The sequence below is a fragment of the Girardinichthys multiradiatus genome, chromosome 2, assembly GCF_021462225.1.
Source record: "Girardinichthys multiradiatus isolate DD_20200921_A chromosome 2, DD_fGirMul_XY1, whole genome shotgun sequence".
In the NCBI taxonomy this organism is placed as follows: domain Eukaryota; kingdom Metazoa; phylum Chordata; class Actinopteri; order Cyprinodontiformes; family Goodeidae; genus Girardinichthys; species Girardinichthys multiradiatus.
The window spans coordinates 30,162,261-30,188,479 of record NC_061795.1 but is presented as its reverse complement, the minus strand read 5'-3'; the positions used below and the strand labels follow the sequence as shown (position 1 = coordinate 30,188,479).

Genomic DNA, 26,219 nt, shown 5'->3' with positions numbered 1-26,219 from the left:
AGGGGTTGGCGTGTGTGTGTGTGTGTGTGTGTGTGTGCACAGCCTATGCTATTTTATTTTTTTCAAAATTAAGAGAAAGTATAAAGAAATTCAGAAATTTTTAAAATGTCACAAAGAATGTGTGAACTGTGAATGTGGTAGAAACCTAAAAAAAAATCTATGGTAAAATGCATTTTAAATACTGTAGGTCTGGCATTTTGTCTAAGTAAAATAATGTCCATTCAGATTTTCCTCTGCACACAACATGTCTTTCTTTCTTTTTTTTATGGTCACTGCTCGGGATCATAAAGGAAAGAATTTGCAGCACATTACCTACAAAATCTTCAGCAAAAGAACATTTTACAGGAAAGAATAGAAGAACTAACCCTGATTATTTGTGGACTGGAGCTTTAAAGGAAATGTTCATGTTTGGTTGAGAAACAATAAAAGGGTCTCTCATTTACTTTTAAGTACCCAAGAATTTTACAAATACAAAATCGGTTGTAAAAGAACACTTACAGCAGGTTGTTTCTCAGATTTATCTGGAAGTAAAAATACATTAACAAAGTTTCCCAATAAGAGCTGTTGCACTTTGTCAGCTTGAAGGCGGCTGGTCACGACCTAACTGTCAAGGGTGAATATGATGCTGTGTTGGCTTCTTGTTGTCTTCTAGACTAATTATCTGCTCTTCCTTTTATTCCGTCTGGGTTCGTCCTTTGCTACCAACACCACATTATGTTTCATATTCAACCCTACTATAAAAACATTGCTGAAATCATTTAAAGCCTTTTTATATTAAAATGAGTAATACAATTTCGAGTGTCCCAAACAAAAACTAATTTGTATCTATACTCTTTTGCAGGGTAACTTTCTCTCTATTTGAAGAAAGTGTTAAAATTAGGTCAAGCAATTATTAATAAATTTTCTTTGAATAAATGTAACTCTGAAAACTGAAACTACAAACAAAATGCAATCCAAACATAAAGGAAATATATTTTGTGCATGAAAATTTGTTGAACTGAAGTGACAGACATGTTTATCAAACAAAAGGCATTTATCTAGACTGAGATGTTTAAGGAAGCAAAAAGATTTATGCTTTAATGTTTCATTATCATAAAAATGTTTATATAAATACATTTTTAAATGGATACTTTTAAAAAGCAGCCTAAGACATTTTTATTCAGAGAAGCCTTTAATTAGACTTTTATGACTTGCATATATGATTGTTTTGTGTTTTCTTTTCTGCATTGCATATTGCTGGGTATTTTGTTGGGTTACCCTGCTTGTGAAGCACTTTGTGACATCCTGTTTGTGAAAATATGCTATATAAATAAACCTTTACTTACTTTAATGTTTTAAACTCACTTGTTACAAAAATCCACATTATCCATTTTCATCATATAAAATAAATGTTTAGGTAAATGAATAACTGTTAACAGCTGTTTCAGACAAAGGAAACGGTTATATGTCTATAATATCAATATAATTTAATAAACTATAATATCCAAAACTGGAGGCCTTTATGCTGCAGCTTAATAATCAGTCTTACAAGTGAATAACAAGTGAAAAAGTTAAATCCTGGAATCACGTGGAGAGAAAATGGGAGAATACATGATTTGAAGTCTAATAATTAGTGAGCAATGACTACAGTAATTCGATTTTACACATCGCTACCTAACCTGAAAAAACCCAAAACAACCAATATTATTTCTGTCTAAGAGGCTTCTGTGTCCACACAAGCGATTATACACATTTTTGTAACTGCCTCAGATGACTGTGGTCATTATTCTCTGCTTTACCCCGCTTTCATAAGTGTTCATCGCCATATATACAGGTCCTTCTCAAAATATTAGCATATTGTGATAAAGTTCATTATTTTCCATAATGTCATGATGAAAATTTAACATTCGTATATTTTAGATTCATTGCACACTAACTGAAATATTTCAGGTATTTTATTGTCTTAATACAGATGATTTTGGCATACAGCTCATGAAAACCCAAAATTCCTATCTCACAAAATTAGCATATTTCATCCGACCAATAAAAGAAAAGTGTTTTTAATGCAAAAAACGTCAACCTTCAAATAATCATGTACAGTTATGCACTCAATACTTGGTCGGGAATCCTTTTGCAGAAATGACTGCTTCAATGTGGCGTGGCATGGAGGCAATCAGCCTGTGGCACTGCTGAGGTCTTATGGAGGCCCAGGATGCTTCGATAGCGGCCTTTAGCTCATCCAGAGTGTTGGGTCTTGAGTCTCTCAACGTTCTCTTCACAATATTCCACAGATTCTATATGGGGTTCAGGTCAGGAGAGTTGGCAGGCCAATTGAGCACAGTGATACCATGGTCAGTAAACCATTTACCAGTGGTTTTGGCACTGTGAGCAGGTGCCAGGTCGTGCTGAAAAATGAAATCTTCATCTCCATAAAGCTTTTCAGCAGATGGAAGCATGAAGTGCTCCAAAATCTCCTGATAGCTAGCTGCATTGACCCTGCCCTTGATAAAACACAGTGGACCAACACCAGCAGCTGACACGGCACCCCAGACCATCACTGACTGTGGGTACTTGACACTGGACTTCTGGCATTTTGGCATTTCCTTCTCCCCAGTCTTCCTCCAGACTCTGGCATCTTGATTTCCGAATGACATGCAGAATTTGCTTTCATCTGAAAAAAGTGCTTTGGACCACTGAGCAACAGTCCAGTGCTGCTTCTCTGTAGCCAAGGTCAGGCGCTTCTGCCGCTGTTTCTGGTTCAAAAGTGGCTTGACCTGGGGAATGCGGCACCTGCAGCCCATTTCCTGCACACGCCTGTGCACGGTGGCTCTGGATGTTTCTACTCCAGACTCAGTCCACTGCTTCCGCAGGTCCTCCAAGGTCTGGAATCTGCCCTTCTCCACAATCTTCCTCAGGGTCCGGTCACCTCTTCTCGTTGTGCAGCGTTTTCTGCCACACTTTTTCCTTCCCACAGACTTCCCACTGAGGTGCCTTGATACAGCACTCTGGGAACATCCTATTCGTTCAGAAATTTATTTCTGTGTCTTACCCTCTTGCTTGAGGGTGTCAATAGTGGCCTTCTGGACAGCAGTCAGGTCAGCAGTCTTACCCATGATTGGGGTTTTGAGTGATGAACCAGGCTGGGAGTTTTAAAGGCCTCAGGAATCTTTTGCAGGTGTTTAGAGTTAACTTGGTGATTCAGATGATTAGGTTCATAGCTCGTTTAGAGACCCTTTTAATGATATGCTAATTTTGTGAGATAGGAATTTTGGGTTTTCATGAGCTGTATGCCAAAATCATCCATATTAAGACAATAAAAGACCTGAAATATTTCAGTTTGTGTGCAATGAATCTAAAATATATGAATGTTAAATTTTCATCATTACATTATGGAAAATAATGAACTTTATCACAATATGCTAATATTTTGAGAAGGACCTGTACACCTAAGAAATGACACACTAGCGTGAGTGTGAACATGAATTAAGTAATATGCAGTGGGACCTGCACCATGGCAAGGTTGACTGATGCGTTGTGATAACTCCCAGGGTCATTACATGACAGTTAAGTTGATAGATTCCACCCACGGAGGGGTAATTCTCCATCTGACAGGCTTGCCGCCTTTTATGATGATGAAATGTGGTCCTGATGAATGTTTCCACACTTTTCCCCACCACTGGTCTGTTTTTAGGCTGAACAGACATTTCTATCCAAGTCATGTCAAATGAGTTGAGGATCATCAAAACTTAGGGAATACACAGTGTGAGAAAAATGAAGACAAACTGTTCTCACTCAGAGATTGTGCCAAACTGTCAACAAGACTGCATAGTTATGCCACTGTGGCTGCACTGTAGTTATTCTTACAAAAGCAAACTTAGCCAACATCTGCTCTGGTGTGGTGCAGAATTATTATCCCCTCATCCCTTTCATTACATAAGGAACAGGCAGTAAAATGAATAGAGTTAAAAAAAAAAGAACAAATCTAAGGAATATACTGTAGGTGCTATTTATTGCTGAACTTTACTTCTGCTATTTTCCACCATATTTTTCACAATATTTTCAGTTGTTATCATATTTTGTTGTTTCAATGTGATGCATTGGGTTTCCAACTAACTCCGTAGCTATGTAGCTATGGGATTGTTGAAGAATTTGCAGAATGCCCTAATTGGTTGAATGCATTCTTTCTGACACATGGTGGTGGTAGTTTGATGGTCTGATGCAGTTCAGCAAATAACAGTGGGCCAAAATTCATCCATCGATGTAAAACACTAATTCTTGGTTATCACAAATCTATGATGGCAGTTGTTGCCATGAAGGGTTGTCACAACCAGTTGTTACTTTAAGTGGCCAATTATTTTTGATATTGGTCCATAATAGACCTCTTTTGGAAACTTTATTTTATGTTTACTCAGCTTATTAAATTTGTTTGCTGATCTAAAACATTTAAGTGTGACAAAAAGCAAAAACTGTAGAAATATAATATTGGGCCGGAAAAGCAAAACAAGTTGAGTGGAGTGGAGCAGACCAAAGTACAGCCTATGGAAAAGGGGCAATAGTAAAATAAGATTTGACTCCAACTAGGGATTGAATCATTCTTTGTGATGGGGCAAAGCGTTGTACAACACTGTATCTTCAAGTGTCAAGGCGTGTAAAGGCATAAATATCATCTGACAATATGGAGTCAGCTCTCTGTGGTCTTATTCAATATCATGGAAAATGTACTGGATTTTCAGTAGAGGTGCACCATTGAAATTTACCAGTTCAATGCCGATTTCCAGGTATCTCTGCTGTCTGACCTGCTGATTCATTTTGTTTTTCAGATTCCAGTTCCTTTTTTTCTAAGGACTACAACACATAAAAGAGAAAAGGTGTGCTGCAGGTTCTAGTAGAGGCAGTGTTTTTAAATCTAACAAAAAATTAAGGAATTGCAAAAAATATACATCAAAACATGTATCTAACTTTTATCTAGTTTTTAAAAAACTTTAAAAAGGCATTAAAGGACATGCTGTTGATTAATGCATTTGTGAACGCAGAATGGTGGGAGTGTTAAGTTTGTATATTTTAAATGAATAGGAAAATAAATCAGTGTTTGGCTTGGCAATTATGATCAGAGCCAGTAGAAAATTGGGAGGTTAATATGTTCATTTCTACTTTTGAGGTAACAATACAATAGTAGTGAGTCACTAATTCAAGATGGGTTTTTCCAAATTGATCCATTTAAGATTAAGAAGTTGCCAAAGCACTTCTAAGTCTCAAATGTTTCACCAGCACACAGTTGCAAAAAACACTCTACAAGTAGCATAAAGGTGTTAAGATCAACATTCCTGTGACCAACATTCAACTTTTGGTTCTGTGAATAAAACAAGTTATAACGTTTGCAATGAAGCCCATGGGTTGTTTCCCCAAATCATCTGATATAATTTCATATTTCTTGCATTATCATGCATAACAATATAGAAATGCTGCTTGATTATTTCCCGGCTGTTTCATATGCACTTGATTGCCTACTTTATGTGTTTTCTTACCAGCTAAATGCTCACATTTTGGACACTACAAGTATGTTAGATTGTTCCCATATTCCACTTGCAATATTTTAGCAAAGCAGACATGTCTCAGTATTGAGCTACAATTTGAATAATTTTGGAAGAATCCGGAACTGAATATTTAAAAGCCTTAATTTATGAAATTGGAAATTGGATTCATAAGACATTTGTGCAGGTTTTTGCTTTAAAGTGTAAACAGGACAAGGCATGGGCTGGTTACTGGTATGAAGGTCGATGAAGATTTTTAAATGTTTAGAAACCACTACAATTTTTGTCATACCATATCAACCATACACTTTTTCAAATGCATGTTTTTTTAATGGTAAAACAAATTGTAATCAGAGCAAACTTTAAAATCTAGTCCAAACATTCCTCTATTGTCTATACCAGCTTATCTGTGTAGGGTCACGGCAGAGCTGGTGCTTATGTTCAGAGTTCATTGGACAAGAGACAGGGCCCACAGGCCACCAGTTCATCACAGGGCAATACAGAGACACAGGACAAGCAGTCATGCAAACACACACCTAAGGGCAATTAAGAGAGACCAAATACCACAACAGTAATGTTATTGGACTGTGGGAGGAAGCAGAGCACTCACACATGCATTGGGGGAACATGCACGCTTCACACAAAAGCTGGGATTTAAACCTAGAACCTTTTGGCTGCAACTAAGCCACCATGCAGCCCTAGTCCAAACATGTTGGATGAAATTATAATTATTATTTCAGAATAATTCAAACTGAGATATTCCACCAATAAAGTATGTGGTGGTTAAATGATATTGACCGAAATGTTATCCCTTCCACAGATTTCTTTCCTGGCTAAATGAGTTACCCCACACTCGCTTCAATAAAAGTTAATAAAATATAAATGGGAAAGTCTTTTGAACAGTTCTTTGAAAGGAACAGATGCACAAGATCTGGCTTCCCTCAAAAAGCCATAAATCCCATCTCAAATGGGAAACAAACTATTGTAGAGTACTGATTTTCATATCTGTTAATTGTAGTATGCCCAGCCATGCCAGATCTTCTCTTTAACAGATACAATCATTTTTGGAAAGATAAGGCTTGACCAATATGCTGCTTCATTCCCCCTTTGAGTCACTGAGTTTGCTGTAATGCAACAAAGTTTGAATGGTTTCATGATGAATACAGAACAAGTACATAGCTAAAAACAGCTCACTGAAAATGAGTGAGAAAGTAATTTACAATTTCATGTTTTTAAGAGGTAGGTTTCAAAGTTAATTAATCATTCTTTTGGTACAAACCATTTTTAACGTGTCTTTTTTGGTCAAAAGTGCTACAAAGTAGTTCACACTAGGTGCTCCCGTGCAGTCTAGATTTTGTGTAGTGCTCAAAAGTCCTTTAGTGGAGAACCCTTCTGGAGCACAACCTGCATATGAGAGCACAGTTTAGCCTCTGTGGCCCTGAAGCACAACACTTCTTGCGGGGGTTGATTATAATTCCATAAAAGCCCTTCTTTATTTATCCCAGCATGTGGATTGAACACTCTGCGGTGATAAATTATGGCAAAGCAAAGCAAAAATGAACGTGGTTTAATATAAATTTCAGTAGTGTGCGAAACCACAAATAGTCAATTTTTATGTTTCTAACATGGCATGGCTTTTAACCTTTGGACATAATTCTGCTCACGGTGCAGACTGATTAATCAATAGAGGAAAAGCTGAGCTCAGAGTACCTGATTATTGACTTTGATTGGTAAATGAAAAGGGCTCTACCTCAAGTAAGCCAGGTGCTAAAACATCCCCCACATACACACTGTCTCACTGCAATAAGGGTGTGCATCATGTCTTGCTAGCCATTTGGTTTTTGTTGTTTTGTTGTATCTTTCTGTCCTATTCATGGATCATCAGGCTTTTCCTCCCTAAAATGTATTTTGTGAATAATTAATGGTCACACCCCATTGCACCCTTTAGACTGAGTGAAGTCTAGGACACCATGTAAATGCTTAGTGAGGGTTAAGTAAAAGTAGTAACATTTTCACAGATTTAACAAGGGATAATAATGTGCTCATTATCATTACCATATATATATATTCATATAAAATGAAAAAAAATTTAAAGATCTAAAATTTCTGTTTTGTTTTCCAAAAACACAGTTTCAGATATTCCACCCTCAATTTCTTTCCTTCAACTCACATTTGAACACTATACTGTATCTTCTCTTACTGTGAGATTCACGTTACTGTTGCAGCTGTGAGTTATGTTAGATTCACAGTAGGCAGATAAACAAGCACACACACATAGTGGAAACAGACCACAAACACATATGAGTAGTGGGGTTATCTCTCCTCTCAGTACTGCGGTCCATCGACCCTGCATAGCTGCTCTCAGCAGGATACATGTCATCCACAGCAGCCGTGCCTGTTAGGGGGAGAGCGAGGGCTGTGAAGGGTGGAAAGGAGGTGGAAATAAATAGGATGAGTTAAAAAGAAGAGAGGATGGAAGAGAGAGTTAAAAGGAGTGCAGGGAGGGTGCCTTGGAGGAAACAAATGTGAGAACCCAAAGATGAGTGCCGTGGCCTGTATGAAGCTGACTCACTGATTTAAGGAGGTCAGAAGGGAATGGGGTTTTCTGTCAGATGTTACTCTGCATAATAACTCCCTGACAGAAGGGTCAGTAGTGCACCCTACTCTTTTCTATTTTTATTTAGAGTTATCAGATCTGTTGCTAACCCACCATGTGTGTCTTTAACATCTCTTTAAGGGGTCTCAGGTGATGCCATGTACCAGCTGCAATCTTCTTCTAATCTTCTCAAATCAGGTAAGGCAAATAATCACTCTACATGTAATCAAACATGTAGAAGCAGAAGTCCATGCACATTGTTCCAACACATTACCTTCCACTAAAATAGAAAAAAGCTAGTTTAAAACTAGTGGAGGCTTTGCCTGATCGATACCAATTTCCAGCTTTCTTTGACATCTGACTTTCAGACTTTTTTTTTTTCCTCAAGACATTACTCAAAAATGAGAAACAGACATACTGCAGGGTCCTTGACAGAGGAAGTACTTTTGAATCAAACTGAAATTAAGAAATTATCCAAGTGTATGCATCACAGGATATGTCCCGAACCTTTGGGATATTTCTCATTAAACTCAAAAAGTATAAAAGGACACTTTGCAGTTTTTTCTCATGTGCACTGGGAATCAGTGCTAATATAACAATGGTTATGTTAGCTAACATCAGCTAATCAGTCAGGCTATCTGCTCCACGCTGTCCAACTGCTGTTTTAAAACAATGTTACTGCAGTCAAAAGTGATAGGTGGCACTCCGTTAGTTTCCACAATGTGGTTGTTCATGTTTCAAAATATCTTTAAACAGCCAAAATTTGCTCTTGAAACTGAGAAAAAAGTAGAAAAACTTCCTTTCCTCTTCCAGAGCAACAGGTGGGGGAGGGCCATCGCCGTGCTTCAAACAGCCTGAGAACAGTCAGATCTCTCTGTCACTCTCTGTGGCTTCACATTAACATAACTAACGGTATTTGAACAGTATTAAAACATTTTTTAACTTTTTTTAAAAACAATGGTTTAACTTGATATTGGAAACCAAGTTTATTATGTCATTTTAAATGTTAACCTGATTAATTTATGTTGCTTCTTAAAGTAAACATTTAGAATTTATAGCCAGAACAAACATTTCTGTAAGGTTTTGACAGATCGTTCAAACAAAAGAGAAAATGTGTATGTAAAAGAGTCCATGGTTTGTGAAGACTTCTCTCAACACAAAGTATTTAAACTTGTTGAACAACACTTTTCTTTGTCAAAATGTCCAAATATGTTAATACTGTATTTCAATAATAAAAAGCAGTGAGTATGTTAACTATATATTTGTTAATAATATTTCTTTTGATCCCAAAATTATTTCAAAAAGCAAGTGAGAAGGCTGAAAACTAATATTTAGGTCCTAAGATAGTTTCAGATAGCTTTTGGTCATTGAACTCCATTCTCCACTACATCCATAAATATGTACCTATCCATCAGAGAATCATTTAGAAATGGCGCCCCACTTACTGGCTCCAGAGGAACTTAGGAGGGACAAAGGCAGATTAAAAAATGATCCTGTGGTCTGGCCAATTATTTTTTAAACTATATTTAAAACTTAAAGATGCTTCCTCTTCTGGGCTAACTGGAGAGAGAGACGACCATTCAAAAAGCTAAAAAGTCAGCAAATGCCATGAGCCTGATCTGCATTAATGGAAATGACAGATTTGAGATCAACATAATTAGAGGCAATCCTTGCTGAATTTCCTGAATCCACCTCTTTAGTTATTTTAAGGAGTTCTTCCTTTAAAGAATATGACTGTCAAAACAATGCTTGTTTTTCTCAGCTAAGTGACTTAGAATTCTCACCATTATGATTTATGTATGTAAGAACATGCTAAATTTTCTCAAAAGTAAAATGTTCCCTTCAACAGAAATTATTAGGTATACTGTTGTCTTTTTTGGTGTTGTCTCGTTATAATTTGTCAGAAAAAATAGATTAGCCTTTTGATGGTCTTGTTTGATTAATAAAGACATACATTTCCTATCAGGAATCGTCACAAGGGCTTTGACACACATGTTTGCAGTTGAAAAAAGAGGTTTGCATAAGCCAAAGCTACTATGATTTATACTCACCTGCACTCACACACATTTTCTGGATCTAAACACAGGGATGTAATGGTTTTCTGTTTCATACAATGTGCTTTGCTTCCTCAGTTGCACTTGTTCTTGCACCTTCAATGAGGTCATAATGAAGCAAATGTTCAATTTCTTTGAAAGCCTGAAAGGCAATGAAAAAAATTATGGAATAAATAGTTTGTCAATTATTTTAGAACATTATGTGGTGGAGATGAAATTTGGAAAAATAATCATAATGCCAAAATAAAGCATTGAATAAAATGGTCATTACTGATACGCATTCACAGGCGATCACGAGTACAGTGCCTTGTGAAAGTACTCGGCCCCCTTGAACTTTTCCACCTCTTGTCTCATTTCAGGCTTCAAACATAAATATATGAAATTCAAATTTTGTGTGAAGAATCAACAACAAGTGGGACACAATGGTGAAGTGGAATGAAATTTATTGGATGTGTCAAACTTGTTTAACAAATAAAAAACTGAAAGTGGGGCGTGCGATATTATTCGGCCCCCTTGTGTTAATACTTTGTAGCACCACCCTTTGCTGCAATTACAGCTGCAATTCGCTTGGGGTATGTCTCTATCAGTTTTGCACATCGAGAGACTGAAATTCTTGCCCATTCTTCCTTCCAAAGCAGCTCGAGCTCAGTGAGGTTGGATGTCCGTCCCAGTCTCAGGTCTCTTGCAGACTCCAACATGTTTTCTTCCAGAATGGTCCTATATTTGGCCCCATCCATCTTTCCATCAATTTTGACCATCTTCCCTGTCCCTGCTGACGAAAAGCAGGCCCAAACCATGATGCTGCCACCACCATGTTTGACAGTGGGGATGGTGTGTTCAGGGTGATGAGCTGTGTTGCTTTTACGCCAAACATCATTTTGCATTGTGGCAAAACAGTTCGATTTTGGTTTCATCTGACCAGAGCACCTTCTTCCACATGTTTGGTGTGTCTCCCAGGTGGCTTGTGGCAAACTTTAAACGAGACTTTTTATGGATATCTTTGAGAAATGGCTTTCTTCTTGCCACTCTTCCATAAAGGCCAGATTTGTGCAGTGTACGACTGATTGTTGTCCTATGGACAGACTCTCCCACCTCAGCTGTAGATCTCTGCAGTTCATCCAGAGTGATCATGGGCCTCTTAGCTGCATCTCTGATCAGTCTTCTCCTTGTTCGAGATGAAAGTTTAGAGGGACGGCCGGGTCTTGGTAGATTTGCAGTGGTCTGATACTCCTTCCATTTCAATATGATTGCTTGCACAGTGCTCCTTGGGATGTTTAAAGCTTGGCAAATCTTTTTGTATCCAAATCTGGCTTTAAACTTCTCCACAACAGTATCTCCGACCTGCCTGGTGTGTTCCTTGGTCTTCATGATGCTCTCTGCGCTTTGAACAGAACCCTGAGACTATCACAGAGCAGGATCATTTATACGGAGACTTGATTACACACAAGTGGATTCTATTTATCATCATCAGTCATTTGGGACAACATTGGATCATTCAGAGATCCTCACTGAACTTCTGGAGTGAGTTTGCTGCAATGAAAGTAAAGGGGCTGAATAATATTGCCCACCCACTTTACAGTTTTTTATTTGTTAAACAAGTTTGACACATCCAATAAATTTCATTCCACTTCACGATTGTGTCCCACTTGTTGTTGATTCTTCACGAAAAATTTGAATTTTATATCTTTATGTTTGAAGCCTGAAATCTGGCAAAAGTTTGACCAGTTCAAGAGGGCTGAGTACTTTCGCAAGACACTGTATATTGCAAAATGCACTTATTGGTGAGCCTGTGCTTGTACCCAAACAGACATAAAGAAAAGAAATAAACAGCTTTAACAATGTTGCAGTGTTGTCACAAAAGCTTACTCTGATGTTTTTTTGTTGTTTTCTTTTTTTTTTAATGACCACTAATCACGAATTTCCACCAACTTCATATTTTCCAGTGACATCTTTTCCCTACTTTGTTTTTTTATCTTTATTGCAAATACAGATATCTCATATATTAAAACATTGAGAATGCACAGAAATCCTTGGTTCAGAGCCAGTACAAGACTGTATGAGGCACTAAGCAATTAATATCAAGCCCCATTTTTAATTAAGCCAGTTACCCACCAGCCATAAATAAGCAAAACTTTTACATGTAATTTAAAACTAAGATAATTCTTCATAAATACAGAAAGACAGGGCAAGTTTCTTTCTGTGTGAGAAATCCAGGACTCTTAAGTCACTCCTGCTGGCCATGGGCCACGTCTCATTGACACCTTCAGTATCATCTTACCAAAACAAAAAAAAACATGTTAATTATAATTTTCAGTGTTTAAAGAAAGCAACATATTTAAGTTTAGTACTGTCAACTAACCCCCAAACGACCATATATCATTTACATATTTAGTTTTTTATATTTAAATTTTTTGTCAGCCATATAGTAGGATAATGTGCATCTTCTTCATGTTTACAAAACATACTCGGATTGGAGGCAGAGAGAAAGAATGCCAAAAACATAGAAATAGTCTCACTTTAGGTCAACCCAGAAAAGCAGACGTTATATGTTTGTGCAAGTGTGTTTGTGTGTGTTGCCATATGTTAGCCATCATGGAGCACCACAGTTGACTGATCAAATAACAAATAAGTCCTAAAAAACTATATGCTAGCCATGGCACTACAAATGCTTTCATTGTGAAAATAGTAATAATTTTACTATTAACGACAACAATGATAATAATAATAATAATAATAACAATAAAATAATAATACAAATGGTAATAATAATAATTATTATTATTATTGGTAAAAAATCAAAAACTATGTATCCCTATCCTTAGACATGAAAAAAAAAAAACTCTACATTGTGCTAGTCTATCAAATAAAATCCCAATAAAATACAGGAAAATTTGAAATTGTATTTTAACAAAATGTTAAAACATTCTGGGGATATGAATACTTTTAACAACAGGTCGCTCAAAATGTAGTTTTGAAAAGAATATATTCTAAAGAAAGAAAAAATATATTTTTTCAATGGAATAATTGAGAACAGAGCTTTTTTTTAAAAGTGAAATAGTTTCTCAACCCCACTAACCTGCAGATTGCTACAGATATTTAGATCGAAAAAGTTTGAAGATAGTAGTGGTTCATTTTCAAATAGCTTGTTATAATCTATAGTGTGGGTTAAATGACCAAAATGCAGGACTGGGAGACATTAGGCTGTCAGGTACATCATACCCAGAACTGAATTTTTACAGGAAAACAACTAAAGTATGCAGAGACTCAGGGGAGTAATTACAATTGGCTACAAGGGGGTTGATTGGAAGCAGAAACCCACCCTGTGTTTATATTGTAGTGATCCTCTGTTCACTATTTGTGACACTATGTGCAGGTTTTAATCTCCTCACTTTAAATCAAGAACTTACAAGAATATATCAAATTAAATAGATCAACCATTTAAATAAGGAAAAATATTCTAATCATTAAAATGAATGACAAAAGAAAACAGGAAACAGGGATGTATTTCCATTCCTCTAAGGTCATGTTATGCCAATTTCTACCTCATCTACTCAATTCCTTAAATCCTTCTGATGGTCATATGCATTTAGAGCTGACTAGCCATTTTGGTACCGATCTAGATTAGATTTACCTGTTGCTGAACAGTACAAGCAAAACATCCAGTGGCAGCAGACAGACGCCTTGATATGTTTAACATCACAAATTAAGTCGTTGAGATTATGGATTCATAAAATGGAAGAAGTTGCACTAAATCAATGGAGTTACCCAGTACATTATGTAGAGTAGCATTATTAGTCAACTTTGCTTTATTTCACTTAAGCAAGCCAAAAAAAAAATAGACCCTCAAATCAAAACAAGAGCAGAGCTGAAACACGTTCTACATCCAATAAGCACAAATCACCTGACAAAGAGGGGGTTGTTCCTACCAAAACAACATTTAGAGCAACTCACCAGCAATAAAGGCAAGGTCCAATAATCTTTCAATAAGCTTTATCTTTCTCTTTTAACACCAAGAAGGTGATAAATAAACAGATTGTTTTGCAAAACATATTTAAAATAACAACAGATAAAAGAGAAGGTGAAAAGCATCTTGAGTATCTGATGCTTTCCAATGACTTAAAACAGGGATCAAATCTTTCGTTTTTTTCCAGTGACACCTATTTCTATGTAAAATAGACAAAACAAAACTGACAGGGAAAAAAAAGCAAAGATATTTCATTTAAGTTAAAACAAGTAACATGTAAAAAAATTTAAATAATAATATTTTGCTTTTTGGGCAACAAAAGGATGCAAACCTACAGTATGTTTAAATGCTGGGCATTTGTTGTTATGTTCAATGACCAATCTGCTTAGTCAGCAGCAGAACTGTTATTACCACGAAGCACGTGAATAACATAAAACCTCACATAACTTGCAGCCTGCCGGGAACCCCCCATGCAGATGCATACATTGTGCTGAAGTACACCCACCAGAACACACACACACTTTCAGGCCTGATCATTGCACAGCATTAAGTAGTGCCGGCAGATTGCCTACATTACATTTGTGACCATAGTAAATTTCGGATATGGAGTAAAAAGATATTTATGAGTTTTTTTGAAAAACAAATATAAATTAATTGTCAACCTGGTATGGCTCTCTCCTTGTCCTGTTCACAGAGGAAATACCCTTCAGCTTCCAAACTCATATAAATCTGTTCTAAGATCAGTTCACAGCTGTTTTAGGTGGAAAACACAAATAGTGAAACAGATCTGCCAGAAGCTATAGATCATATGCTAACTTCAGCTTGTAATAACAGAACCTTCCTGCTAATGTTGTTTGTGTTGAGCGTATTTGATTGACAAGGGTGGGAGGTCCATCAGAATGAGAAACAGCAACGGGGTTGTTTAGATTTTCTCCATTTTTATTCTCAAGACAGAGCATCAGAATACGGTGTCAGACAGGGCTGCACATTGATGCTATTATTCATTTTATTCTGTATTTTGTTTTTCTCCTTTTTGGAGTTGTCACAGTAGCGCCCCCCTCAGTAGTCGGCCCCCTACGCAGGCCTATGCCAAGAACCAGCCCTGTTTGCAATCAAATGTGGATTTCAATATGTCTTTATAGCAGTTGTCCTAGCTGTTTCATTGCAAAGGTTTCCTGTCTTTCTAACACTATAAAAGATATTAAATGAATTAAACGCACAACTCAGCTTCAAAATATATAATATTTGGATTAATACTGTAAATGACTTGGTGGAGTTAAAATGCATCTGTGAAATTGGATCTTTACAATTAGGCTTACATGCATCAAATTTTATTATATTTTAAACTAACCAACTAAAGAAGAGGCGGAGAATGATGGGCAGCAGCACTGTAGAAACTCAGCTTTAATTGAGTCAAAAGCTGTGCTCAGCAGCATCAGATTTTGTTGGCCTTATTGTTGTCAGATAGCGTCTTTCATGGTAAAATCCATTCAGTCCTCACACTCTAATTATGCAGGGGATAGTGGGAGTATGAAATATGAAATACACACGCACGTATTCACAAAAACATACACACATGAACTCTAAAGCATAAAAACTCATGGGCAAGCAGAGAGATGTTGGGAGGGAGATCAGATTAGAGATGCTTCTCTGATCTGTGGAATGAGAAGGCTGGGCTCATGTATCAACCAGCCATCTAAGCTGGCGTATCCTCGTACAACCAGAAGCATACACACAACTAAAATACGCATTCACATACACACATGTACAGTGAGGAAAAGTTTTGTGAGGGATGAAAGAGGGCAGGAGATAGGGAAAATCTCTAGACGATTTCATATCCCTACATGGCTAAGTTTTTTCTGTGAAGCAGAAATGTCTTTGAGTCGTTGTTAACAATATCCCTAAATCCCACCAACAGTCAGATACATCATAGTACAAAAACAAAAGTAATTATTATTATGCAGTCAGTATGTAAAATATGATTTTTTTATGTTGTTTTATCTCCTTTACCTGTTCTCCCTTTTACCTTCAAGGAGAATTGATGCCCAGATGGTTTGCCCCTCCATGTGTGGTTCAGCTCAACATTTCCTGACCATTTCATGGGCCACAAGCAGACTCCAACATCCACGTCCGCAGCTTGACTCAGCCCCTCTGTGTTCTCTGCTCCTCATTATTTGCCCCTCACCCCTAACCTAACCCTCTGCCCCCATTATCTCCTCTTCCTCACCCACTGCTTCAGCTCTCACCTCACATTTTGACAGTTCAAGCCCTCCCTGAGCCCAACATGGTGTCCAGCCTTCCCTCTTTAGTTTTTGTCATGATGTGTCAAGGCGCCCTGCTGGCAGATCCACCTCCATCCCGTCGTGAGATCCGCATCGAGGGCGACCTGGTGCTCGGCGGCCTGTTTCCCGTGCACGAAAAAGGGGCTGGGATGGAGGAGTGCGGACGTGTGAATGAGGACAGAGGGATCCAGAGGCTGGAGGCCATGCTGTTTGCCATTGACAGAATCAACATGGACAACACTGTGCTGCCGGGTGTCTCCCTCGGGGTGCACATTCTTGACACCTGCTCAAAAGATACTTATGCGCTAGAGCAGGTGGGTGAGAACTATCGCTTTTCATAAAATCTGTATCTTCTTAAAATTTGAATGATTCTAGGAATAGTTTGAATACAGTTTCTGCCTTTATGCTAATAATTACTCTGCACACATCCTGTGTGTAGACTGTAGTTTTCAGTTGCGCTGACATTTACAGCTGAAAATAAACAAAAAAAAACAATCTGCTAAACAGTGCGACAATTCTTCTCTGAAGCAACAAAAACCGGGTAAGTTTAATTAGAATTACATTTTCAAGTACTTCTATTACACCCTAGTTTGTATTTTCATTAAAGATGGGCAAAAGATCTTGTCTCTATTGATAAAAGTAAATTGTTGAAAAAGACAAACTAAAACAATTTTGATTTAGGAAAATGAGCCAGATTAAAAGACAAATCACATTGCTCTGCCTCCAAGGATTGTTTTCTTCTTTTTTTCTTTTTTCTTTCTTTAAACGTATTATATATTAGTAATATCACGCTACATGCATCTATTAAAGGAGCTTCAAACTCATTCATGAAAAACCATGGATTCATAGTATTCATACCCGTTGGGCCTTTTAAAAATGAGTAATGTTACAGCCATAAATGTCACTGAGATTCACCTGTGATTTTAGGTCATAGATAAACTCTGTCTTTTACTGGGTCTTGCTAACACATGGGCTTCATGGTGGAGCATTTGTAAGCACTGGTACCTTGTAGATGATCTAGGGTTTAAATCGTGGCCAGGGCTCTTTCTGCATGGAGTTTGCATGTTCTCTCAGTGAGTGAGTTCTCTCTTCAAACATGATTGTTAGGGTAATTGGTCTCTGTGTATGCATGGTTGTTTGTCCTGTGTGTTTCTGATTTTTCCTGTGATAGACTGGCATGCGGGATGGCTGGTGCCTACAGCCATCCCGCAACCCTGCATGGATAAGCGGGAATAGACAACAGCAGAAGGACGAACATACGGACAGACACATGGATTACATTCTTACACGTGCACGTTTTGATCTCCAGCATCCCATCAACTCACAGTTTTCTCTGTCCCTACTGAAAAGCATACCCACAGCATGATGCTGCTGTCACTATGTGTCACAAGGGGGGTGTTATGTTCAGGGTGACTTACATTGTTATTTTTCATCAGTGTTTTGTTTTCTATTTTGGCCTCATCTGGTCAGAGCACTTTCTTTCTCATGTCTGCTATGTCCGCTACATGGCTTGTGGCAAACTTTAAATAGAACGTCTCATGACTATCTTTCAACAGTTGGTTTCTTCTTCACCACTCTTCCATAAAGGCCTGATTTGTGTAGTTCACAACTAATAGTTGTCTTGTCCACATATTTTTTCCCCTGATATGTGGATCTCAGTTGCTCCTCCAGAGTTACCATGGGCATCTTGGCTCCTTCTGCAATTAATGCTGTCCCAGGCCTATCAGTTTAAGTTGACAGCCCTCCCCATTAAACAGTGAGACGCTCAAAGTGTGGGATTTTGTTTTTAAACCTAAGACTGGTTTAAACCTCTCCTCATCTCTATCCCTGAACTGTGTTCTATGTTCGTTTCTCTTCATGAAGCTGTTTGTTCTCTAACATACCTAATTAAGTGACTTCTGAGGGTAGTTGCTTGTACTGAATTTTATTTAGGGGTTAAAGAGTAAAGAGTTAAAGAAGGCTTAACATAACACACATGTGATGGCGATATTGGTTGTGATTAGACCACATTTTCTTCATGCTTGTCTTTTGTTTACGTCATCATCTGATCTACTTTCTATGAGCTTTAGGATATGAGCTTTTATCTCAAAATTCTTTATCAGTGCCCTTGAAGGCAATCAACAGCCCTCCAAGTCCAATCAACTGATCAAATATATATTTTTTTATGGAGACTGTGAATGCACGGCACTGGGATATAAAAGTGTATATTATATTGCATCCCAGCTGTCCTTTTTATTTGCTACATTGCACATGTGATACATTCAATACATTTTGCAACACTACAATCTAATTTGAATCATGGACCTCTGTACTGAAAGCATTAAAATCTCTGAATGTACATTGATAATTGTTCAAGGAGATGAAAACTGGTTTATGAATGTAACTTTCAGGCTCTGGAGTTTGTGAGAGCCTCCCTTACCAAGGTGGATGACACAGAATTCATCTGTCCTGATGGATCTTACGCTCTGCAGGATGACAGCCCACTTGCCATTGCAGGAGTCATCGGAGGATCCTATAGCAGTGTCTCCATACAGGTAAAACTAATATTTGGCACCGGGAAATAATAACAAAATGTTCATCACTGTGCCCCACATTACCTCTTTGTAGGCAACTTTTTTTTTTTTTTTTGTATTCTAACATAAGGTTTTAGAAGGTGATATGTTCCGTTTCCCACGGTTTGATGTTTATGTGATTGTGTGTTAGTACACACATGCGTAATTCTGAGAATCAGAATCAGAATCCGCTTTATTGCCAAGTTTGTACATACAAACAAGGAATTTGCCTCCGGTACACTTTGCTCTTTTGTTCTGTTTTTGCATTACAGAATATACAAATTTACAATTTACAAAATCAATTTACAGAATCAACTTCAGTCAGCATGTTCGTCTGTGTTTCCCTAGCTCCTGTTGCTATTGTCACAGAACTGGTTAATTTACATAGTTTAGCATAAAACCTCTTTCTCTGTGCAGTCACAGAGTCTCCTCTGTGACTGCACAAAAGCCTCCTCCTATCAGTTCTTAAATCCCTAATCTGAGCGACTGTCTTTCAGCCTCCTCATCCTTTTCTTTTTCTATTCCTCTCTCTCTCCTGTTTTATGCATTGATCTTTTCATATACTTCAAATCTGTGCTTTGCTATGTTTCATTCAGGGCTACCTTTATATGTATCCAGAGGCATTCCCCCTGGCTATTAGAGGAGAGATCAGTGTATGCTGACCTCAGCCCCCTTCTCCTCCTCCATCCTGGGGAAGTTATTGTCCTCTTGTCCTTCATTGCCCATTATTATCCTTTGTCTTATTCTCATTTCACCTTATTTTGTCCCCCTTTTTTGCATTTGCCATTTTTTAAACTCTGTGTTCAGGTGTAAGTATGGTTCAGAGGACCTTAATGCGGACCTACTTTCTGATCCCCATCCTTTAAAGCTTATCTAGCCACATCTCTCTACTTGGCCAGTGTGTCTCTTGCTTCTTAATGAAGTCATATGGAATTATTTTATGGTGAACCATGCAATTCAATGCCTGGAAGGCATTTACTGAGCAGTCATCGTTATTTCTTCTAATTTATTTTTGTGAATGTATCTTAGTTTATGTGTGCTTATGTTTGTGTGCAGGTGCTGGAGTCTGATACAGGTCTTACTCATGTTGTATTCCTGAAATGTATTTATATACAGTCCCATCATGTGTATTTTTAATCGCAGAAATATTTAGGCCTCCTTTGCCGAAAGTTATCTACTTTTTAGCATAAAGACATAATGAGTTTTTTAAGTTCAAGTTTAGAACAGGGATTCTCAAGTACTGCTTTATGCAATATCCTCTGAAATCATGATGCCTGGGTTAGTGTATCCGTGTGTGTTTTTATGCCTTATCACCCCTCCACTGCACTAGTTTTCCTCTTTTCAGTTTTCTCACATTCAGCCTATTTCCACGATTACTATCTTCCCTCCGTCTTCGCTCACAGAAATAAAGCCGAGTGACCTCTCCCTGTCTGCTCAGGCAAGCCTTGTTGGTAGCTATGGTCAATGTATGGTGGCACCTTATAGAGCAATCCAATTATACTTCTCAATACGGCCTTTAATGACAATTAAGTCAACACTATTAGTTGCTGTTAAAACCATAAAATCTGCCTAGAAAGCTATAAGCAGACAACAGTGTGACTGTGTGTGTCTCTGTGTGTCTAGGAGCGTTTGTGTGTGTCCCAACCTGTGTGCCTTCTACTGAGCTATGTTATTAGTCTAATAGGATTTTGACATGTTGTCAAAACAGCTCATCAACTGCATTATGAATGAGATATAGAAAAAACCAGAGCAATGTGTTCTGAAGGGATTAAACTGAAGAAAGCACAGAATTTCTGTGTAGTTTGTTCTAATTTGTGCTTGCAGTTTGTTGATGTATATTTACAAGTCTGTGAGCATGACTCTGTGTAGCAGCTGTGTTTGCATTGTTTGTGGGCGATCATGCAGTAGGATTTATGGAGAGAGCAGGACCAGATTCCAATCATCATGAAAGGCAAATGTGATGGACACCGTGAAACTTTTAATGATGCCTGTGTCTTTTTTATGGATGCTGTATGGCAGGGGTGCCCAACTCCAGTCCTCAGGATCTACTATCTTGCAATTTATAAATGCATCCCTTCTCCAACACACCTGAATCAAACATCTGAATTTCCACATCAGTATGTCCTTCAGCTCTACAGAGGTCTGGTAACGAGCCTTTCATTTGATTCAGGTGTCTTGGAGAAGGGATGCATCTAAAATGTTTCAGGATAGTATTTCTGGAGAACAAGTTAGGCACCTTTGCTGTACAGTTGTATTTATATGTCTACACATGAGGGGTGTTTTTATGTACAGAATAAAATGTTATCTAATTTTAAATTTGTAAACAATATTCAGGAAAAAAAGGAAATGATGAAATAAAGCAAAAACATGAAGCAAAATACACAACAATATACCGTACACCCAGCTTCAGTGATTTCATTTACAGATCCAAAAACAAGTGTATAAATGTAGTATACACACCATGACCAGAAGACATCAGCTATTATATTGATTAAACAATATTGATTCCAAAATTTGAGTTACAGGGACATAACAGAAACGTGACAGAAACGTTCATTGAATATATAAAATGCCCTTCATCTTTATAGCTTGCGAAGAACATATTTATATCTTAACCTGATCACTTTGTGGTCCTTACTTTAAATGCAAACACAAACTATTCAACAGCTTTGACTTCAGACATAGAAATGAAAAAAACAGGTTTAGTAGTGCACGCAAATAAGAGTTTTGAGTCTGGAAACACCTCCTTAATTAGAATTCTGTTCCTCTACAGGAAACATGCTTTGAATATTTCACAGCAATTGATTATATTTTGCTCTGAGCATAATTTGTACTATTTGACAGTTTACTTGTTGATGCTTAAAGCTGCTGTCACACTACTACCTGTCTTGTGATGTATGCAGACATGTTTAAAAGCATAGTTTAAATAAGTATAAACATGAGCAAATTAAGGTAATTTTGTAGAACAGAAGGTCCTGTCACATCTTTGAAGTATGTGGCGGGTTTCCATAAGGGCGAAATGGCTTATGACTTAGGGCAGGACAACATGGTGGGTGGCACAAGGAAGCAAAAAAAGAATTTTCATTATTTTTACCAATTAATTGTTTCATTATTTTGGATTTAACTATCTTTGGCACATATCTGGACTAAAATATTTATCAGATAAATATATTGTTTTATTTACCTATTATATATACTCACCGGCCACTTTATCAGCTACACCTTGCTAGTACCGGGTTGGACCCCCTTTTGCCTTCAGAACTGCCTTAATCCTTCGTGGCATAGATTTAACAAGGTACTGGAAACATTCCTCAGAGAGTTTGGTCCATATTGACATGATAGCATCACACAGATGCTGCAGATTTGTCGGCTGCACATCCATGCTGTGAATCTCCCGTTCCACCACATCCCAAAGGTACTCTGTTGGATTGAGATCTGGTGACTGTGGAGGCCATTTGAGTACAGTGAAGTCATTGTCATGTTCAAGAAACCAGTCTGAGATGATTTATGCTTTATGACCTGGTGTGTTATCCTGCTTGAAGTTACCATCAGAAGATGGGTACACAGTGATCATAAAGGGATGGACATGGTCAGCAACAATACTCAGGTAGGCTGTGGCGTTGACACGATGCTCAATTGGTACTAAGGGGCCCAAAGTGTGCCAAGAAAATATTCTCTACACCATTATACCACCACCACCGGCCTGAACAGTTGATACAAGGCAGGATGGATCCATGTTTTCATGTTGTTGACGCCAAATTCTGACCCTACCATCTGAATGTCGCAGCAGAAATCGAGACTCATCAGACCAGGCAACGTTTTTCCAATCTTCTATTGTCCAATTTTGGTGAGCCCGTGTGAATTGTAGCCTCAGTTTCCTGTTCTTAGCTGACAGGAGTGGCACCCGGTGTGGTCTTCTGCTGCTGTAGCTCATCTGCCTCATGGTTTGACGTGTTGTGCGTTCAGAGATGCTCTTCCACATGCCTTGGTTGTAATGAGTGGTTATTTGAGTTACTGTTGGCTTTATATCAGCTCGAACCAGTCTTCTCCTCTGACCTCTGGCATCAACAAGGCATTTGCGCCCGCAGAACTGCCCTCACTGGATTTTTTTCTCTTTTTCGGACTATTCTCTATAAACCCTAGAGATGGTAGTGCATGAAAATCCCAGTAGATCAACAGTTTCTGAAATACTCAGACCAGCCCGTCTGGCACTAACAACCATGCCATGTTCAAACTCCCTCAAATCACCTTTCTTCCCCATTCTGATGCTCGGTTTGAACTGCAGCAGATCATTTTCACCATGTCTACATGCCTAAATTCATTGAGTGGCTGCCATGTGATTGGCTGATTAGAAATTTGCGTTGGACAGGTGTAGCTAATAAAGTGGCCGGTGAGTGTATGTTACGTTGGTGAATATACTATATTCACCAACAATCATCAGTTCTGTAAGCTTTGAGTCATTCTGGAAATCATGCCAAGCAGAGGGAGCAGCGTATTTAAAAGCTCTCTTACGCAGTTCAGTTCTGGCTCTGGAAACAGTCAGGTGATAAAAAGCCTGAGAGCACAGTCCATGATGATTGAGGGGCCTTGTCATTAGGAAGGAAACTAGTCTCACAATTCATTTGTACACAAAAAGCAGCCAGTGTTAATGTCTACGAACAGACAGAGAAGGACGCCCAGCCGCAGCATACAAATGACAATGGTGGATATGACGTCCAGTAATGAAACGTAATGCAGAGTGGTATACTGAGTCTAATTTCTTTAGATTCTGCTCTAAAGAATTTATAGAAAAGTTGCAGAAATTAAAAGACTCTTTTCTAATGAAGAAACCTAATGTGACTTTTATGTGCTCCTTGAAAGTAAGTCCATTATCAATGATAACACCAATGTACATATATGAGTTAACGATATCAGTATCAGGGCGCAGCACGGGTGGCACAGGGGGTTAAGCTCGTGATCCATGTAGGGAGGCCCTTCTCCTCAATGTAGGCTGCAGTCAATGCAAATCCTGGCCTGTCAATGTTTACTGTATCCCCTCCCCCTGCTCTCTCCACCCTAGTTCCTGTCAACTTATTTTTAAAAACTGGAGGCCGCTAATGCCTAAAAAATACCTTTTAAAAAATCTATTTCAGAAATCAATGGGAGCCCCTAGCATTTCAGATAATTCTTAGCTGAATTAATCTGAAACTAGGTCTATTTTTACTTTCTTGTTCCGTTTCACGCATTCTGCATAACGAAGGTGAGCAAATCTTCATCAGTCCATCTCCATTGTGTAGTGTGAGATTAAATAATGTTATAACTAAGCCATTTCTGCAGTATTTGAGCATCAGTTGGTAAAATGCTGGAGCAGAATGTGCACCAAAGGTGATGTTGGAGCATTATTTACCTAAGGCAGTGTATCTTTCTATATTAGTGAATGGCACTGCAGATATGTAATAGTGTGAAAGGGATATTAGTATGAATTTACTGGACTGGATGTGTGCTTTCTAGCCAAGTCTGCCATCTATTATTACCACAAGAAGGGGTGATCTCAACACCATTTATGAATCTTTGCTTGTGTATTTATCTTCTTTTCTCAAATATAATTGTTTTAGTGTTATCCCAATTTAATAAAAAATGCTTTTCTTGGGTCAACCCTTCAATTCTGATAAAATATATATTGTAAATGTTTATTTTCAAGGGGCACTTCAGTAGCCATCTTATCCAATAGATTTTAATACATAAGGAGCAGAAACTGTTTTACTTTGCACAAACTGTTCTCTGTTAACTCAATACTTGTCGGTCCAGTTTGTTTGTGAATGAATTTACAGTCATTCAATAAATTTTAGGAAATGTCATTTAAAGTTCATGAATAACCTAAATATCTTAGGAACTACTGACGTATTCTATAATGCCAGCAGTTTTGACTTTATTATCTGACACCCTTTGTCAATGATTGGATAATGTTTGTCTATAAATATTTCCAGTTGGTCATTAAACCTTTCAAAGGTTTTTTAAAATTGGGACAGTAAAGAAACCGGTCTTTGTTTATGGTGGCTGCTGTCAGATTTATACAAAGGTATAGCTTTAACTATTTTCTTTTTGTTAGGAAATATACCAGTTTGAAATGATAAATTAAAGATGTATGTGTAATTCTTAAGACCATTAACTAACTAAAGCTATATTACTATAAATAATTAATCAATCAACACAAGCACTAACTACAACTTTTAATTGTGGCTGTGCTTGAGCAGATGCGTTGGAGTTTACATTTTTTACCCTGATGCTACAACCCAGAGAAACATTCCCCATAAACTCAGTTTGTAACATCTGCTGCAGTCCCAGAATATACAACCTTAGACTCTTTGTATAAGAGACTATAAGAATTCTGTAGTGCAGTAAGTTTTGCTGTCTTGGTCACCAGAGCAGAGAGACATTTAAAAAATAATGCTCATAAACCAAATAAACCTCATTGCATTGAGTTTTAATACATTTTTTTTAAGATACAGATATTCAAAACAAGGTTACTGTCACATTGTGGTTTTGGGGTGGACCGAAGCGCAGACAAGAACTTGGCAGCAGCATTGTGAATCGTCTTCAGTTTAATTCCCAGGTTTCAGGGCGAAGCAAAACGTAACAAAACTCACTTCAGGTACAAGCATTAAAATGGTTCAGAACTTACTCGGGTATCACTGCAGGAATGTAGTAATGCTGAACTTAATCAGGGGTTGTGATCGGGGGAACCAGCAAAGAATAAATTAACCAAACTAACTAATATACTAAGAGGATACAAAGGGCAGGTAATCAAAGGAACAGGGAACAGGTGAGACATGGAGGCAGAGGAGACAGAAGGAACAGGTGAAACAAATACAAGACTGAGCAAGGCCGAAGTGACTAAAAAACAATAAAGAGAAAACACAGACCAAGCCAACCTATAGACAAAATAATCAAATGAAGCATAAGAAACCATGAACTAAAGTAAACTGAGAAACTGGGGGGTAACACAACAACCTAAGGACTTAGCAAAAGAAACCCTGATTACAGAAGTAAACAAACCTAAACCAACACTGATAGAACAAACTGAGAATGAAGCAGAGGAAACGAGGACAAGAATAAAAGAAAACAATAACTAAAGCTAAACTATAAAGGAGGGACTGGAGAATAGAGATAAACTAGAGGAAACAAAGCTAAGAGGGACAATGACTGTAAAGGGGACTAAAACAGAAATTAATAACTAAAAAAAAGGAAAACTAATGACGAGAGGGGTAACAGAAAAGAAATG

General features: G+C 37.8%; 1 protein-coding gene across 1 annotated transcript in view; it reads left to right on the top strand.

Moving 5' to 3' along the window:
- Window positions 1-26,219, top strand: part of grm3 (glutamate receptor, metabotropic 3) — a 65,044-nt gene that overhangs the window by 9,721 nt on the left and 29,104 nt on the right. Inside the window, exons 2-4 of the mRNA XM_047353100.1 lie at window positions 8,248-8,304; window positions 16,158-16,720; window positions 18,797-18,940. Coding sequence (XP_047209056.1) covers window positions 16,409-16,720; window positions 18,797-18,940 — 456 coding nt within the window. The 5' untranslated portion in view covers window positions 8,248-8,304; window positions 16,158-16,408. The remainder of the gene's footprint in view (window positions 1-8,247; window positions 8,305-16,157; window positions 16,721-18,796; window positions 18,941-26,219) is intronic.